Source organism: Bubalus kerabau, chromosome 4 (assembly GCF_029407905.1).
Source record: "Bubalus kerabau isolate K-KA32 ecotype Philippines breed swamp buffalo chromosome 4, PCC_UOA_SB_1v2, whole genome shotgun sequence".
NCBI classification, from domain to species: Eukaryota; Metazoa; Chordata; class Mammalia; order Artiodactyla; family Bovidae; genus Bubalus; species Bubalus kerabau.
In genome coordinates, this window is record NC_073627.1 from 146,588,010 (window position 1) to 146,607,971 (window position 19,962).

The 19,962-nt window shown below is 37.0% G+C and overlaps 1 protein-coding gene across 4 annotated transcripts in view; it reads left to right on the top strand.

Moving 5' to 3' along the window:
• The window catches only part of NAA35 (N-alpha-acetyltransferase 35, NatC auxiliary subunit), an 89,933-nt gene that overhangs the window by 44,516 nt on the left and 25,455 nt on the right, over window positions 1-19,962 (top strand). For all 4 annotated transcript variants that reach the window (XM_055578961.1, XM_055578963.1, XM_055578962.1 and 1 more), the window contains 2 exons: window positions 13,073-13,251; window positions 18,359-18,418. In XM_055578961.1, coding sequence (XP_055434936.1) covers window positions 13,073-13,251; window positions 18,359-18,418 — 239 coding nt within the window. The remainder of the gene's footprint in view (window positions 1-13,072; window positions 13,252-18,358; window positions 18,419-19,962) is intronic.

The following is a 19,962-nucleotide window of genomic DNA, read 5'->3' on the forward strand; positions in this document are numbered from 1 at the left end:
TGTGATCATTTGTTACAGAAGACCTAGAAACTGATACAAAGATTGCTTGCACTCAGTGGAATTGATCATATATATAAATGTATTGATAATTATGCTTTGCTACTTTCCTCAGGCTTGAAGAGCCAACTTAGACTAATTTCTAGAAAGGGAGAAAACTAGATTGAACTCTGTGGTGTTGGATTAAAATTAGAGGTATGGGTTTAAGTTCATAGTTTCTAATATATATGTATATATGTATAGATTGATGTATTGATAGAAATGTACATGTAAATATGCATATGTTTGAATGTGCATGTATGTAAACATACTTGTATATCCATATAGCAGTAAGCACACTTAGCATCTGAGTTTTGCTTACTAAAGACTATTGTTTGCTAAAAGGAACTGGAGAAGACATGGGAAGCCCCTAAGTACCCCTTCCTCACATGGTCACACCAAATATATAGCTATACATGGAGCAGTTTCCCCTAAAAGAGATCCAGAAACTAGTTGAGCAACTTACACACATTGGACAGTTGAGGAAATAGCCACATCAGAGTGGGTAGGAAAGACTGAGACACACTTGTCATAAACCCCACCCCTGATGCAACATCATACAATTGGGAGAGAATCCCCAACTGTCAGGTTCTATCTGAGGAGTGAAGTATGTTTTGACACTACATCTAACACTCCAGCTTTGAGATTCCTTCCAGTGGGGTAGGCTTCCAAAACGTCTAGCTCTGAGAGTCAGTGGGGCTTGTGTCCATAAGACTATGACAACTGAGGGGAATGCAGTCATTTGCTATGACTGTGCCTGTAGGGATCAGCTCAGAGGAAGCTGACAAAATGCCCATCTCCCAGTCTTTCCTTGAAAGATCTATCCGTATACTGTAAAAACTGCCCTGAGGGCCAAACTTGTAATTTAACAAGCACTAGGGACTGGCTGAAACCCTCACCAGAGGCCAGTAAAGCTGGAGGACACCTTGCCTTACTTCTACCTCTAACCCATTCCATGTCACTGCTGCGGGCCTGGAGAAAGTTTGTATGTACATTTGAACCCCAACTTTTGTGATTGCTGCCTAAAGCAAGGGACCCAAATTTCCCGGCTTTTATAGCAAAAGGGATTTCCATTCATGAGACCCAGAAGACTATAGCAAAGGATTCCTTAACTGGCTCTACTCCTCAGGGCTCAGCACACAGGGAACAAGCAGAATTAGCCATTTTCCAGTCTTCCCCTGAAATAGGTTTATTTCTGTACTTTAATATCTACTGCCTGCATGCCAAGCTTCTAATCTAGCAGGCATTTAGGGAACACCGGAGAACTTCCCCAGAGACAGGGGAGGCCAACGGGCATCTCTCCTACCTTCTTCCCTTTAGCCCACTCCAATAATAAAACCCAGTTGACAGCATCTCCCCAGAAGGAGCTTGTACTCACATTTAGTGCCCAAGCTTTTTCAACTGCTGTCTAAGGGATGAAGCCCCAGGTCATCTGGTTCTAATAGCCATTGGGGCTTGCATTCAAGAGTTACAGGGCTGTATCAAACAAATAGTTGTTAATGGGTTTGGGGGTATCTTTCCCCATGGCTGTACTCCAAGATCCAACAAAGAAGCATTAGGCAAAAACAACCTTCTCCCAGTTTCTCCCTGGAAGAAGTTTAACTACATAGTTTACCAGCTGCTGTTCCCTGAAGGTCCAACTTCTAATGAGTGTACATATAGGTTCTGAATGTGATCCTTTCCTTTGGGACATTGTTGGATCTTGGCACACCCTCAACTCCTGGGAGCCACTAAGTGCAAGGAAGGAGGCTTGGTTGGTCACAAAACTTTGAGAGAAACCTAGGAGTTTGGGCTGGACTGATTGATTAGGTCCATCTCACATATAGCAAGATTTATCTCCTACATGAGACCACTCTGTCAAGACTGGAAGATGTGATTATTTTATCTAATGCACAGAAACCACAGAGAGTCAAGAAATGAAGACTCATAGGAATACATTTCAAACAAAAGAACAAGGTAAATATCCAGAAACAGATCTTAGTGACTTACATTAAGTAGTTTATCTGATTGAGAGTTTAAACAACAGTTACTAAAGATGCTCGCTGAGGTTAGGAAGCAAGCATATGAACAGAGAGAATTTCAACGAGGAAATATATAAAAAGAGAAATCAAGAGCTGAAGAATTAAAAAATAACGGAAAAAATTAAATGGATTCAGTAGCAGACTACATTCGCTGGAAGAAAGTCAGTAAACTTGACAGGGCAGTGGAATTTATTTAAACAGAAAGGAAAAAATGAAGAGCTGGTTTATGGAATTCGTGGGACAAAATCAAGCAGACTATATGTGGTGGGAGTTCCAGAAGAGAGAAGCAAGGCAGAAAGCATATTCAAAAAAATAATGGCTGGAAACTTCCTTAACCGGGGAAAGAAACAGACAGTCCACGTCCAGGAAGCTCAGAGAGTTTGAAAGAAGTTGAATCCTAAGAGATTCACGCAAACACATTGCAATTAGACTGTGAAAGATTAAAGACAAGAAGAGAATCTTAAAAGCAGCAAAAGGAAAGCAACTTGGTTTGCATATTGAAAATACTTGGGGAATACCAAAAAGCTGCTAACCAAGAACTAGTGACAAAGTTGTCCTAAATAACCAAGGAAGAAAGAAAAAATTTACAGACAAAAGCTGGAACAGTTCATCACCACTGACCTCACAACAAATGTTAAAGGGAGTTCTTCAAGTTGAAACAAAAGGACGCTAGTTAGTAACAGGAAAACATGAAAGTATAAAACTCACTGGCAAAGGTAAATTTATAGCTACATTTAAAATACTCTAATATTGTAATGGTGGTGGATAAACCATTTATATCTCTGATACAAGTGTTAAAATACATAAAGAAAACTATAATCATTTGTTAGTGGGTTAGTCAGTTCAGTCGTTCAGTCATGTCCGACTCTTTGTGACCCCACGGACTGCAGCATGCCAGGCCCCCATGTCCATCACCAGCTCCCAGAGTTTACTCAAAGTCATGTCCATTGAGTCAGTGATGCCATCCAACCATCTCATCCTCTGTCAGCCCTTTCTCCTCCTGCCCTCCATCTTTCCCAGCATCAGGGTCTTTTCCAATGAGTCAGCTCTTTGCATCAGGTGGCCAAAGTATTGGAGTTTCAGCTTCAGCATCAGTCCTTCCAATGAATATTCAGGACTGATTTCCTTTAAGATGGACTGGTTGGATCTCCTTGCAGTCTAAGAGACTCTCAAGAGTCTTCTCCATCACCACAGTTCAAAAGCATCAATTCATCAGTGCTCAGCTTTCTTTATGGTCCAGCTCTTAACATCTGTACATGACTACTGGAAAAAACATAGCTTTGACTAGACAGACCTTTGTTGGCAAAGTAATGTCTCTGCTTTTTAATATGCTGTGTATGTTTGTCCTGGTTTTTCTTCCAAGGAGCAAGCGTCTTTTAATTTCATGGCTGCAGTCACCATCTGCCGTGATTTTGGAGCCCAAGAAAATAAAGTCTCTCACTATTTCCATTGTTTCCCCATCTATTTGCCATGAAGTAATGGGACCAGATGCCCCAATCTTCATTTTTTAAATGTTGAGTTTTAAGCCAGCTTTTTCACTCACCTCTTTCACTTTCATCAAGAGGCTCTTTATGAGTGGATAAATAAGTGGTACATATACACAATGAAATATTACTCAGCCATAAAAAGGAATGCATTTGAGTCAGTTCTAATGAGGTGGATGAACCTCGAACCTATTATACAGAGTGAAGTAAGTCAGAAAGAGAAAGATAAATACTGTATTCTGGAATCTAGAAAAAATGGTACTGAAGAATTTATTTACAGGACAGCAGTGGAGAAACAGATATAGAGAATAGACTTATGGACATGGGGAGAGGGGAGGAGAGGGTGAGATGTATGGAAAGAGTAACGTGGAAACTCATATTACCATATGTAAAATAGATAGCCAGTGGGAATATGCTGTTTGTCACAGGAAACTCAACCGGGGCTCTGAATCAATCTAGAAGGGTAGGATTGGGAGGGAGGTTCTAAAGGGACGGGATATTTGTATCAGTTCAGTTCAGTTCAGTCACTCAGTCGTGTCCGACTCTTGCGACCCCATGAATCACAGCACGCCAGGCCTCCCTGTCCATCACCATCTCCCGGAGTTCACTCAAACTCAGTGTTCATCGAGTCGGTGATGCCATCCAGCCATCTCATCCTCTGTTGTCCCCTTTTCCTCCTGCCCCCAATCCCTCCCAGCATCAGAGTCTTTTCCAATGAGTCAACTCTTCACATGAGGTGGCCAAAGTACTGGAGTTTCAGCTTTTGCATCATTCCTTCCAAAGAACACCGAGGGCTGATCTCCTTCAGAATGGACTGGTTGGATCTCCTTGCAGTCCAAGGGACTCTCAAGAGTCTTCTCCAACACCACAGTTCAAAACCATCAATTCTTCCGCACTCAGCTTTCTTCACAGTCCAACTCTCGCATCCATATATGACCACTGGAAAAATCATAGCTTTGACTAGATGGACCTTTGTTGGCAAAGTAATATCTCTGCTTTTCAATGTGCTGTCTAGGTTGGTCATAACTTTTCTTCCAAGGAGTAAGCGTCTTTTAATTTCATGGCTGCAGTCACCATCTGCAGTGATTTTGGAGCCCCCAAAAATAAAGTCTGGCATTGTTTCCACTCTTTCCCCATCTATTTGCCATGAAGTGGTGGGACCAGGTGCCATGATCTTCGTTTTTTGAATGTTGAGCTTTAAGCCAGCTTTTTCACTCTCCTCTTTCACTTTCATCAAGAGGCTTTTTAGTTCCTCTTCATTTTCTGCCATAATGGTGGTGTCATCTGTATATCTGAGACTATTGATATTTCTCCTGGCAGTCTTGATTCCAGTTTGTGCTTCATCCAGCCTGGTGTTTCTCATAATGTACTGTGCATAAAAATGAAATAAGCAGGGCGACAATACATAGCTTTAATTTACTCCTTTCCCAATTTTGAATCAGTCTATTTTTCCATGTCTAGTTCTAACTTGCTTCTTGACCTGCATACAGATTTCTCAGGAGGCAGGTCAGGTGGTCTGGTATTCCCATTTCTTGAAGAATTTTCCACAGTTAGTTGTGATTCACACAGTCAAAGGCTTTAGCATAGTCAATAAAGCAGAAGTAGATGTTTTTCTGGAATTCTCTTGCTTTTTCTGTGATCCAGTGGATACTGGCAGTTTGATCTCTGGTTGCTCTGCCTTTCCTAAATCCAGCTTGAACAACTGGAAGTTCTCGGTTCATGTACTGTTGAAGCCTGGCTTGGAGAATTTGAGCATTACTTTGCTGGTGTGTGAGATGAGTGCAATTTAAGGCCTGTTTGTTAGGCCTCAGACAACTATTTTGCCGTTTTGCATTTCTTTTTCTTGGGGATGGTTTTGATCACTTCCTCCTGTACAGTGTTATGAACTTCTGTCCATAGTTCTTCAGGCACTCTTTCTGTCACATCTAATCCCTTGAATGTATTTGTCACTTTCACTGTATAATCGTAAGGGATTTGGTTTAGGTCATATATGAATGGGCTAGTGGTTTTCTCTACTTTTTTCCATTTAAGTCTGACTTTTGCAATAAGGAGTTCATGATCCGAGCCCAGTGGGTTTTTTTGCTGCCCGTATAGAACTTCTCGAATTTTAACTGCAAAAAATATAATCTGTCTAATTTCTTTCTGTATTGACCATCTGGTGATGGCTATGTATAGAGTTATCTCTTGTGTTGTTGAAAGAGGGTATTTGCTGTGACCAGTGCATTCTTTTTGGCAAAACTCTGATAGCCTTTGCCCTGCTTCATTTTGTACTCCAAGGCCAAACTTGCCTGTTACTCCAGGTATTTCTTTACTTCCTACTTTTGCATTCCAGTCCCTAGAAGGTCTTGTAGGTCATCATAGAAACGTTCAACTTCAGCTTTTTTGGCATTAGTGCTTGGGGCATAGACTTGGATTACTGTGATATTGAATGGCTTTCCTTGGAAATGAACAGAGATCATTCTGTCGAAATTGTACCCAAGTACCGCATTTCAGACTCTTTTGTTGTCTATGAGGGCTACTCCATTTCTTCTAAGGGATTGCCCACAGTAGTAGAGTTAATAGTCATCTGAATTAAATGGCCCATTCTGGTCTATTTTAGTTCACGGATTCTTAAAATGTCAATGTTCACTCTTGCCATCTCCTGTTTGCCCACTTCCGATTTACCTTGATTCATTGACCTAGCATTCCAGGTTCCTATGCAATATTCATCTTTACAGTGGATTCACAGCTTAAAAAGATGCAAATTTTGAAGTCAAAACCATAAATAAGAGAGAAAGAACTTTTTGTATGCATTTGAAGTTACTTGTAGCTTCAAATACACTATAATAAATATATTTTATCCATGTCTCATTATTACTGCAGAGCAAAAGCCTATAGTAGATGTACAAAAGGTAAAAGAGAAGGGAAATATACCACTGCAGAAAATCAAATAACAAAGAGAGCATGAGAAGGAAAAACAGAATAAAGCGATTGCAAAACAACCAGAAAACAGTTAAGCTAAAAATGCTAAGTCCATACCATTTATATCAATACTATCATTGATATGCCATTTATATATATATACACACAGCACACACCGTTTATTACCATACTATCAATAATTATGTTAAATGTAAATGGGCTGAATTTGCCAATCAAAAGACAAAGTGTAGATAAAGTTTTTTCAATTTTATCTTTTTAAAAAATTAGCTCTTAGTTTTGTTGTTCTTTTCTTGTGTTTTTTTCTATCTATTATTTCCACTCTGATCTTTATTTCCTTCCTTTTGCTGACTTGAGCATAACTTATTCTTCTAGATCTTGAGGTGTAAAATTAGATTGTTATTTGACATCTAGTTTCCTAGTATATACATTTATTGCTATAAAATTCCCTCTCAGAACAGCATTTGCAGTATCCTGTAGCTTTCTGTTTGTTTCATTTTTTTTTTTTTTTTCCCATTTGTTTCAGGACTTAAAAAAATATTTTTCTAGTTGTCTTCTTTGACCAGTTGCTTGTTCAGGAGTGTGCTGTTTACTTTCCACATATTTGTAGGTATTCCAACTTTCATGTTCTAGTTTCACACCATTGTCATCAGAAAGGATAGTTGGTATGATTTCAGTCTTTAATTTATTAAGACTTGTTTTCTGTCCTGTCATACCCTTCCCTATTTTGGGGAATGTTCAGTGTGCCTTTGAGAACAACATGTATCGTATTGCTCTTGGATGAAACATTCTGTGTATGTCTGTTAGGTCCTTTTTGAATAATGTGTAGTTTAATTCCAATTTTTTTTAAACTCATTTTCTGTCTGAATGGTCTATCCATTGTTGAAAATGGTGTATTGAAGTCTCCTGGTATTATTGTATTGTTGTTTCCCTTTTTAGAGTTCTTCCTATGTACTTTATGTAACAGATGCTTCTATGTTGCATTATAAATACTCAAATTTATTATATCTTCTTGATGAATTGGGTACTTTATTATATAATAACTTTATTTGTCTTTTGTTATATTCTTTGTCATAAAATTTGTGTAGTCTGGTATAGGTTTAGCTGCTTCTAAATGTCTTTTGGTTTCCCTTAGCAATCTTTTTCAATCAATGCTTTTTCTACCTTTATTCACTATAAAACTAAGGTATGGAAACAACCTAAGTGCCCATTGATGGATGAGTGGATAAATAAAATAAAATATATATACAATGGAATATTAGTCAGCCTCAACAGAGTGAAATACTGTCATTTGTGACAACATGGACGAACCTGGAGGGCATTATGCTAAGTGAAATAAGCCAGATCGAGAAAAATAAATACTGCATGGTATCTAAACTTACATGTGGAATTTAAAAAAAGAAAAAGTAGAATTTATAGAAACAGTAGAAAAATGATTGCTGGAAGCTGAGGGAAATAAGGATCCTGAGTTCGGTAAAGGGTACAAACATTCAGTTAGCATATGAGTAAGATCTGAATATCTGTTGTATGAAACAGTGACTCTAGTTGATCACACTTAACTGTATAGTTGAAAGTTGCTAGAAGAGTAGAACTTACATGTTCTCATCAAACAAAAAAATAAATATTCAAGGTGATGTACGTGTTAAATTAACTCTTGGGGGAATCCTTTCAAAATGTATACATCTATCAGATTATCACGTTGTACACTTTAAATATCTTTACAATTTTATTATTAATTATACCTCAATAAAACTGGAAAAAAAATAGAAAAGGAACTAGTTCATCTTGGAGGAATAGGTGATACCAGGACTAAGGTAGAGCTAGACGAATGAGTCTGGAGTGTCTAATTAGCCAGAAATGGATAAATGTTCAAAGAATGTTGGGACCTGTCAGTTGTACCCAAAAGAGCTTGAAGGGTCTTTCATACAAAGTTGGGGACAACTTGAGCATCAAAATAAATAATGCTGATCATATACAATTGTGTAAAAGGATAAGCCATGTTTCCATACTGATATAAATAGATGAATTAATGAGTGGATAGTTTGATGTTAATGAGCATATTTAGTTGTCTTTCCCCAGACCTCTACATGTTTATTAACTACAAAGGCAAAAGGTAACTGTAGTGACGAGGCCTGTCAGACACCAACTTAATCAAGTGATCACAGTAAACATTACAAGAAGTGAGTCTAAACCTCCACTTTGTTGATGGGTTACAATGAGAACAATAATAATGTCACTTCTTTTATACTCCTAAGAGTAATAGTTTAAATTGAATCACAAGGAGACAAGAAAACAACACTGAAGGGCAGTATACAAAATTATTGGTGAGTTAGTCTTCAGAGTTGTCATTCATAGAAGCCAAGGAAGTGCTGAAGAACTGCTCTAAATTGCAGGAGACTAAGAGACAATGAAATTAAATACAACTTGTGATACTAATGTAGATGTGAAGTATGTTATTGGTACAGTGTGCAAAACTTGAATGAGGTCTAAGTATTAGATGACCAATAATGATTATGATAGAATGTTCATTGAAACCGTGCTTTTTGAGTTTAACAATTGTTAAATACCTTTTCATGACTTTTTTTGTGTTGAAATAACATGAAATTTGCCATTTTAACATTTTATGTACAATTTTATGTGCAATTCAGTGGCATTAAGTAGATTTACATTGTTGTGCAGCTGTCAACCACCGTCCATATCCAGAAGTTTTTATCTTATCAACCCAAAACTCCATACTCATGAAATAATAAATCTTCATTTCCCCCTGTTTCAGCCCCAGACAACCACCATTCTACTTCCTGTCTCTATGAGTTTGACTACTCTGGGTACCTCAGATAAGCAGACTCATACAATATTTGTCCTTTTGTGTTTCACATAGCATAATGTTATGATTTCATAAAGGGTAGTCAAGTAGCCAAGAAGTACAGTACAATAATAACCTCAGCAGCTTTTGCATTGTTTTCTAGAATTATTTTCAACTTCAGGGCATGGAAAACTTACTTCTGTAAGCCTGACTGTAAATTGCCAGTATAACTCGGGAGAGATACGTTGTCCAAAAATGATGTAACATCTCTATCTCTTTTCACTTACACACTTCCAGATCTTTGATTTTGGCATCTAATTATTTTCAAAATAACCTTTTAAGTTAAATCACAGCACATCGTTACTGTAAATCTTTTATCCACAGACCTTGTGTTATTTGTAATACTTTTATGCTATTGATAATGAAGGTCAATTTTCTAGCAAGAACTTTAGCAACTAAAACACTCTAAACCAATGTGCCATAATGTTTTGAATATAGTAAGTATACTTTATTATTTTATCCTTAAAAGAGTCCTGGTGTAAAGGGAAGTGATTTGACTGAAAACCAAGGTAATTTTTGTACACCTACAGACTTGTAAAATCAGAAGAGACTCTAGAAGTTGACTTGTCAGATCTGTATCTAGTTTAATTCAGGAAATCTTTACTGAGCATAGTACACATTGAATAGAAAGTGATGTGAATTTGCTTCTTTTCTGGGTTCATTTAGTAAGGGTTAGCCAGGCTATTTTAGTGGGAAGCGTTTAATGGGAAAATGTTATAGCAGTTTATTCTGGGATATCAGGGTTGGGTGTGGTAAAACTTTTTTAAACTTTCTGTAGTTTGTGTTGTCATGAAGTCAGACACAAACTCCTGCTTGGTTTTTATTCCTTCTCCTCCTTCACTGTAGTATACATTGAATAAAGACTTTGATCTCTTATTACATCTCAGTTCTTATGCTCTTTTCTAGTTAGGCAAATTACTGTGTGTTGTATAGGATAGTTACAGAGTCCCTGGGCATGAGATTCACCAAACAGCTGAGACTTAAAAATAGCTACTAGGAACTACTTTAACACTTAACTATTAACAAGGACTATGTCCAAAAACATGTGGTGGGGAGGAGAGGATTTAAATGTGTGTAGAGAATAAAGAGAAGCATGCAGATCTGAATTCTGTGCCTAGGGATTTTGTCCCCAACTCTATTTATATGTATCTATTTTTACTTCTGAGTTCCAATAAGTTATCACTTGGGAAAATTGTAGCTCCCTAAGGGAAAAAGAAAAGGAGCCATTTTATCTCTCCTCCATGCCTTTAATATGCTTGGAATACTTTGTGCTGATTAATATTTGTCCTTTGTTAGCTCTTTTCTTATACTTCTGTGAAATCGTTCATCAAATTTTTACAAGGATAAGATGCTCCTATTACATTCTGAGTTTATTTTCACTAAATTATAGTTGCTATATATGTTCCTCTAGACCAGTGTTTTTCAACTGGGGCTTCCCAGGGACATCTGGCAATGTCTGGATCCTTTTCACAATTAGGAGGCTATGGTTTTTCCAGTGGTCATATATGGATGTGAGAGTTGGATGGACTATAAAGAAAGCTGAGCGCCAAAGAATTGATGCTTTTGAACTGTGGTGTTGGAGAAGACTCTTGAGAGTCCCTTGACCTGCAAGGAGATCGAACCAGTCCATCCTCAAGATCAGTCCTGGGTGTTCATTGGAAGGACTGATGCTGAAGCTATAACTCCAATACTTTGGCCCCCTGATGCAAAGAGCTGATTCATTGGAAAAGACCCTGATGCTGGGAAAGATTGAGGGCAAGAGGAGAAGGGGACGACAGAGGATGAGATGGTTGGATGACATCACTGACTCAATGGACATGGGTTTGGGTGGACTCCGGGAATTGGTGATGGACAGGGAGGCCTGGGGTGCTGCAGTTCATGGGGTCGCAAAGAGTCGGATACGACTGAGCAACTGAACTGAACTGGTATGCAAAGGGTAGAGTCAGGGATGCTGCTCAGCATCATCTGTGCAGGACAGCTTAGTTTCAAAAGTTAATACTGTTTTACATTGCACTTTTTTGTTTGTATAAAATTGAATTCAGAATATATCATGTTTGTTATCCATTTCCTGTTAATATTTACTTCTTTCCATATAAATTTTCATGAGTGGCTATTATCTATTTATCTTCTGTTTGTGGTTTAAGCCTAAAAATAAATGTTTTAAGAATAAAGGCATATTCCTGGGTAATCATTTTAGGTGCATATGAGAATACTTTGAGAGAAAATAAGTAATATAGCATTTAAGTATCTGGATTCTGTGCATGTATCATTAAAGTCTGAAATTATTCATATTTATATGGTAAAGAAGCTTCTTAACAGCATCATTCCTACTGCTTTTACCTTAGTTCTCAATGAAATAGTATAAATCAGAAGTTCAAACTGTTATAATGGTAGCAGCCTTTTATTTTATTTTGAGCATGTATATCTTGTCATTCAGCAAACAAGTATCCAGTGTCTGTTATGAGCCAGGTATTTGGTGTTTGGAATCCAACCCTCTTCTTGCTTTCAAAAGAACTTGGACAAATGCTATAATCCCAAATAGACAGTATAATAGTGTACATACAAGGAACTGTGTGTGTGTGTATATATATATATTATATATACATCATTGGAGGGACCAATGATGAGAGAGAATTCAGGCTATATCAAGTTCAGGTTAGGAAGAAAGGGGTAGGTTTTACAGTAGAATAATTTGTATAAGTAAAGAGGCACAAAAGAATATGACACAATGCTTGCTTATATCGTATATTGCTTAGGAAATGGGGAGGTTTAAAAGATGATTTTCAGGGGGTTCCCATATGGTTCAGTGGGTAAAGAATCTGCTTGCAATTTGGGAAGAGATGATTTTCAAACAAAGATAAAACCATGATTCTCATACAGATAAAAAAAGTGAATGTGGGTTAAGGATTTTGTTTTAAAACACATTTTTATGGAGTAGTGGAATACTGAAATCAATTATAAATAGGTAAAACTTTTTTCTGTAGAGTGAAACAGAATTTCATATTTATCAGTTACCTACAATTTCTAGCTGTGTAAAATAACTCCCATAGAATCAGTCTGATTGGAGTACAAATTTTTTTTCTATGAAAGTGGCAGGAAATTTCAAGCTAAAGACTTAATTTGGAGCTTTGTACTAGTGTGAAAAGTGGAATCACCAGAGGACAAAGAGTGGGAAAGAGAAAGTTACCCGTAGGTCTCTTGTGATATGTTATTTTCATTGTGAATTTATGGAATTGCATCTCAGTGCCAAATGCATTCCAGACTCATGGGGATGAAGTGTGACTGTTCTCTACTGCTTTGCATTGCTATGTAGTCCAGTGTGAATTGATTCTGCAGTTTAGAAATTGAAAGGAAGACAAGCCTCCATTTGTGTTCCCATTTGAAACTTTTCTTCACAGTCTCATGGTTAATACACCATTGCCCTTTTATTTTATTTATTTTGAGAGAATATGTTAACTCGTTTTATCCCACTCTTGGCTTGGAGTTAATTTTGAGGTAGAAACCTTTCTCTGTCACCAGTACCACCACCATGTAGGAAGGAAGTATAATTTTAGGTTGTTAAATCTGCTTATTTCCTTTAAAAAAACAAGTGTAAAGTTACATTAATTGTAAATTATAAAATCCATTTAGAGGATACTGTGATAAGAATTTAGAGATGCTTTGAAACGCATTTTTCTTTATGTATTTAAGCAGTATTTGAGGTTAAAATTCATAGAAATGTTGAAAATGTTAACTTTTTTCCTTTGTAGATCATCCCATTATGATGGGTTTTGAGCCACTTGTTAACCAGAGACTACTTCCACCCACCTTCCCTCGATATGCAAAAATAATAAAAAGAGAAGAAATGGTCAACTATTTTGCAAGACTGATAGATAGAATAAAAACTGTCTGTGAGGTGGTCAATTTAACAAATTTACATTGTATCTTGGTAAGTACAAATCAAGTCTCTATTCTGGAATATAGCTTTGATTTAATAGCAGAATAGTTTATTATGTTTTAGAGACCCTTGCAAGGGTAAATAATGCTCCTCACCTATTATCTGTGATATCTGGAGAATTAAGTGTTTGTGTGTATTATTTTTCTTTCTATATTTAATCCTCATAAGGATTTTATACTACCCATTCTAGAGATTAAGAACCTAAAATGTGGAGAAGTTAGGTAATTCACTCAAGCTTTAAAAATGTCCGTTTGAACCCTCAATTCTATGCTAAACCTTTCATATAAATAAATGTTTGTTAATGTCTACATATATACATATATATGCATATGTATGTTTTTTCATTAAAAAATTGATAATAACTTACTTTTTCATCAGTAATCTCTGTATCTTGAATATGTTTTCATGTCAATAAATAATATACAAATAACAGATACCAAAATATTAATTACAACTACTTACAAATAGTAGAAAGCTATATGATAGTTTGTTTTTTGCATTTTTTCTGCATTTTCAGTGTTTTTTGGTATTTTGCAGATAGGGCAGAAACAATGGTAAGGGAGAGAATAGTGATATTAGTGAAGGAAAGTTCATGTATTAGAAACCCATATGATGATACTTTTGATTGACAGCTATGGAGTAATAAGATATACCTAGTTTAAATGAGGTGAGTAATGGACTATATAGAATATATCCTGTTCGAATAAAAAACTGAGTACAAACTGTGATAGTGAGTATACACACGTTCATACATACATACATTCAGCCAATGTGCTTTATTTTGTGCTAGTATATACAGTGATGAGCAAAAGTATATCATCCATTTTGTCATGGGGCTGTAATGTGCTATAGAAATTGATCAAATCACATAAATGTTTATAAAATTACAAACCAATATAAGCAGTATGAAGGAAAGGAACTGGGAACTACAACATATAGCATATAATGAAGGAATTGACCTAAATGATCAGAGAAGGCTTTTTTAAAGAAGTGACGGTGAAGCTAAGATCTGACAGGTGCATTTCATGCAGGGATAGCATGATAAAGGACAGAAATGTAAAGACCTGACAGAAGCAGAAGAATTTAAAAAGGTGGCAGGAATACACAGAAGAACTGTACAAGAAAGATCTTAATCACACAGATAGCCACGATGCTGTGGTCACTCACCCACCTACAGTCTAAAATCCTAGAGTCTGAAGTCAAGTTAGCCATAGGAAGCATTGCCACAAACAAGGCTAGTGGGGTAATGGAGTTCCAGCTGAGCTACTCAGATCCTAAAAGATTATAGTGTTAAAGTGCTCCAGCCAATATAAGGACTGGAAAAGGTCAGTTTTCATTCTGATCCCAAAGAAGGACAGTGCCAAAGAATGTGCAAGCTACCATACAGTTGTGGTCATTTCACATACTAGTATGGTTATGCTTAAAATCCAAGCTAGGCTTCAGCAGTACATGAACCAGGAACTTCCAGATGTCCAAGCTGAGTTTAGAAAAGGGAGAGGAACCATAGATGAAATTGCCATCATTGATAGGATCATAAAGCAAAGGGAATTCCAGAAAAACATCTAATTCTGCTTCACTGACTACACTAAAACCTTTGACTGTGTGGATCATGACAACTATGGAAAATTCTTAGAGATGGTAATACCAGACCACCTTACCTGTCTCCTGAGAAATCTGTATGCAGGTCAAGAAGCAACAGTTAGAACCTTATATGGAATGATGGACTGGTTCAAAATTGGGAAAGGAGTACAAGTGAAAGGAGTACAAGAAGACTGCATATTGTACTCTGTTCATTTAACTTCTGTGCAGAGTACTTCATTTAGAATGCCGGCCTGAGTGAAAGGAGTACAAGAAGACTGCATATTGTACTCTGTTCATTTAACTTCTGTGCAGAGTACTTCATTTAGAATGCCGGCCTGAGTGAGTTACAAGCTGGAATCAAGATTGCCAGGAGAAATATCAACAACCTCAGTTAATACAGATGATGCCACCCTAATGGCAAAAAGCGAGGAGGAACTAAAGAGCCTCTTGATGAGGGTGAAAGAGGGCAGTGAAAAAGCTGCCTTAAAATTCAGCATTCCAAAAACTAAGATCATGGCATCTGGTCCCATCACTTCATGGCAAATAGATGGGGGGAAAGTGGAAGCACTGACAGATTTTATTTTCTTGGGCTCCAAAATCACTGTGAACAGTGACTGCAACCATGAAATTAAAAAACGCTTTCTCTGTGCAAGGAAAGCTATAGTGAGCCTAGGCCACATATTACAAAGCAGAGACATCTCTTGGCTGACAAAGGTCCGTATAATCGAAGTTAGGGTTTTCCCAGTAGTCATGTATGGATGTGAGAGTTGGACCATGAAGAAGGCTGCACTTTGAAGAATTGATGCCTTCGAATTGTGGTGCTGGGGAAGTCTCTTGAGAGTCTCTTAGACTGCAAGGAGATCAAACCAGTCAATCCTAAAGGAAATCACCCCTGAATATTCATTGGAAGGACTGTTGCTGAAGCTGAAGCTCCAATATTTTGGCCACCTGATGCAAAGAGTGGACTCATTGGAAAAGACCCTGATGCTGGGAAAGATTGAAGGCAAAAGGAGAAGAGCGCAGCAGAGGATGAGGTGGTTAGATAGCATCACCGACTCAGTGGACATGAATCTGAGTAAACTCTGAGAGGTAGTGAAAGACAGGGAAGCCTGGTGTGCTGCAGTCCAGTGGGTCACAAAGAGACAGACGGAACTTAGCTACTGAACAACAGCAGAGTAAACACAGATAAATAAGGAAACCATTACCACAGTCCAAGGTAGAAAGGATTGTAACTTGGACTGGAAGGATGGCAGGGAGATGATGAGATCGTCAGTGTTACAGCTATGTGTGAGCTAAAAGGCTTCCCTGATAGCTCAGTTGATAAAGAATCTGCCTACAATGCAGGAGACACTGGTTCAATTCCTGTGTCGGGAAAATCTGCTGGAGTAGGGATAGGCTACCCATTCCAGTATTCTTGGGCTTCCCTTATGGCTCAACTGGTAAAGAATCCACCTGCAATGCAGGAGACCTGGGTCCAGTCCCTGGGTTGGGAAGATCCCCTGGAGAAGGGAAAGGCTACCCACTCCAGTATTCTGGCCTGGAGAATTCCAAGGACCGTGTAGTCCATAGCGAGCTAAAGTTGGTAGAATATTGGTTGATGAGTTAAATATGGGGCATGAAAGAGCTCTCAGGAAGTTTTCTAGGCTTCTGCCTTGCAAGTCTACATGCATATTTAGTGCTGTTCACTCAAAGGGGGAAATTCTCTAAGGAACTTGAGAGTCAAATGGGGGTCTTAGGGAAGTAAAGTTTGAGGTACACTTAAAATATTTAAGTAGAGATATTGAACAGATAATGACTTATGGGTAGAATTTAGAGATTTGTGCTTAGAATTAAAATTTTAGAATTATTACAGTACAGATAGTAATTGAAGCATGAGTGTTTATGTTTTAATATTTGTGAGGAGAAGAGTATATAGATTAAGAAAAGAAGGTTGTCCGAAACTAAACTTTGAACCTACAGAACAAACTGAGAAGTACCCAGAGGAATAAACATGTGAAAGTCATTTAAAGATTTTTCAAGGAGGAAGTCATGCTGTTGAATACTTGAATGAAAGAGACACAAACTCAGTGTCCAACTTTAAAGTTGGTAATGGGGGACAGGTGGTGCCTAGAGCAAAGAGGCAGGTTACATGTGTTGAAGAGGAGTAGAGACAGTGGGTCCAGCCAACTTCTTCAGAAAGTTTGGCTTAGAAGACAGCAATTGAGAGGAAAATGTGGGATCATGCGATAATCTTTTCTTTTTAAAGATGAGAGAAGTGAGTATTTAAATGAAAATGGGAATGATCTGGTAAAGCGGAAGAATTTTAATATCTAGGAGAGCAAAGTATGGATAGTTGACAGTGTGTGATGATTGTGAAAAAGCCAAAGGAATGGGATCCTTTTATACAGGTGTAGGATATCTGTTGTTAAAGTAGACAACTAAAGGATCTGGGTACAGTTGTGTATAGAGTTAGTTTAGAGGCTAAAGTTGAGGAATTTTCTGTGGTATAAATTATTTTAATTTTCTTTGTAATATAAAACAGTAGCATCTCTAGTGGAGAATGTCCACTTTGAGGAGTGTGTGCAAGGTGTAAAAATTAATTGTGAGAAAAGTGAATGAATTCAGTTATCTTGATTACTTGGTATTTATTTCTGTGAAGTAAGAAATAAACCTCTGTCTTTAGTTAGTAAATTAGTATTGATACTATTATTTTCTTTTTTTTTATACTATTATTTTCATGATATAAAAATTTAATGTTGGTATCTACATAATACTGTTATTCATCAGTTTGTTAAAATAATTTTTTAGGCTCTTAAATTATCCATTGTTCCATTCCTGTTGTTGTTGTTGTTTAGTTGCTAAGTCATATCCAACTGTTTTGCAGCCACATGGACTGTAGCCCAACCAGGCTTTGTCCATGGGATTTCCCAGACAAGAATACTGGAATGGGTTGCCATTCTTTATTCAGTGGGTCTTCCCGATGCAGGGATCAAACTTCCATCTCCTACACTGGCAGGCAGATTCTTAACTACCGGACCGCGAAGGCAGTCCCAAGCTGGGCAGCATTTTGATACAAAACGAACTCTTCCTTTACCTGACAGAATCCCAGTCTCTCAAGAGCCTCACTACATCATGTTCCTAATATCTTTTGTTGTTGTTTAGTCACTAAGTCATGTCCAAGTCTTTGTGACTCCATGGACTGTAGGTTGCCAGGCTCCTCTGTCCATGGGATTTTCCAGGCCAGAATACTGTAGTTGGTTGCCATTTGTTTCTCCGGGGGCTCTTCTGGACCCAGGGGTCAAACTCCCGTCTTCTGCTTTGGCAGGTGGCTTCTTTGCATCCAAACCACCAGGGAAGCCCATTCCATTCATACAAATAGACAATTCTTATAGAAATGATCTTTAGTAATCTGTCTTATTTTAATTTTGATAGTGTATCATTCCCAGAAGATCTAGTAAAAATTACACTCTATATGCAAGCATTTTCAACTTTTATTTAATCTGTTAATGACATTACTTTTCTTCTGTGTATCTTTTAGGATTTTTTCTGTGAATTTAGTGAACAATCACCTTGTGTTCTTTCGAGATCTCTATTACAAGTAAGTTCCACTTATTATCAAAATAGTTCTTTAAACAGCAAATAATGTGTATTGACATTGTTTTATTTATTATGGAATAAAAGGTGGATGCTTCTAAAGGGTATTCCATGGTTAGTGTTATATTTTTGGAATAGAAGTATTGAGTTACAGTGTTAGACATTCATTAAGATCATAGTCTGGGCCAGAAAACAAAACTTAGTGAGTAAAAAAAAAAATTGAAATCATAGAAAGTATGCTCTCTGACTATTTTGGAATTAAACTAGTAATCAGTAACACATGTATCTGGAAAATTTTCCAAATGTTTGAAAATTAACACATTTCTAAAGAACCTGTGAGTCAAAGAGGAAGTGTTGATGGTAATTAGAAATTATTTTGAACTGAATGAAAATGAAAATATATCAGATTTTGTGGGATACAGTTAAAGCAGTACTTAGAGAGTATAGAACTAGATGTTTATATGAAAGAAAGGTCAGAAATTATAATTTAAGCTTCTACTTTAATACAGAAAAAGAAGAGCAAATCAAACTAGAAACAAGCAGAAGGAAATAAAGAGCAGAAATGTATAAAATGGGAAAGAGACAAATAAGAGAAAATCATTACAGCCAAGAGCTGGTTCTAAAATTGATGAATCTCTATCAAAACAGACCAAGAATAAAAAAAGATACAGATAAATAATATTAGGAATTATTATATATCCTAAACAAATTAAAAGGATAATATAGAATATTCTAAATAACTCTATATCCTAAATGAAAAACTTAAGTGAAATGGACCAGTTCAGTGAGGGACACTACCAGCACCCCTTCAAGAAGTAGACAATTTGAATAATCCTGTATCAATCTGAGAAATTGTGTTCATAGTTAAAAGTTTTTAAACAAAACTCCAGGCCACTTCTACACACAGGTTCTTCCAGAAAATAGAGGAGGCAAGAACACATCATATGAGGCCTGCATTGCCTCAATACCAAAACCAGACAAAGACATTTCAGGCTTAGAAAACTATAGACCCATATCCCTTAAAAACATAAGAATTAAAGTATTACCAGATCAAATCTACCAATATATAAAAAAAGAAAATACATTATAATCAAGTGCATTTTATCACAGGAATGCAAGCTTGGCTCAATGTTTAAAGTATAATTTACCATATAATATAAAGTCTCAATAGATTCAGGAAATCTATTTGATAGAATCAGCATCCATTCATGATGTTGCAAAACTCGCAGCAAACTAGGAAGAGAACTTCTTTAATTTGATAAAGAGCATGTGCAAAAAACTTAGAGCTAACATCACACTTAATGATGAAAGAGTAAATTTTTTTTCTCATTTGGGAAGAAAGCAAGGATGTCCAGTCTCATCACTCCACTTTTACTCAGTGTGGTACTGGAAGGCTTAGCCAATGAAAAAAGGCATGAAAAGAAATAAAAGACATACAGTTGAGAAAGTAAGAAATAATATTTCTTTATAGACAACATGATTATCTATGTAGAGTACCAAGGAATCTGCAAAGAAGTTCCTAGACCTGATAGATGAGTTTGACAAAAT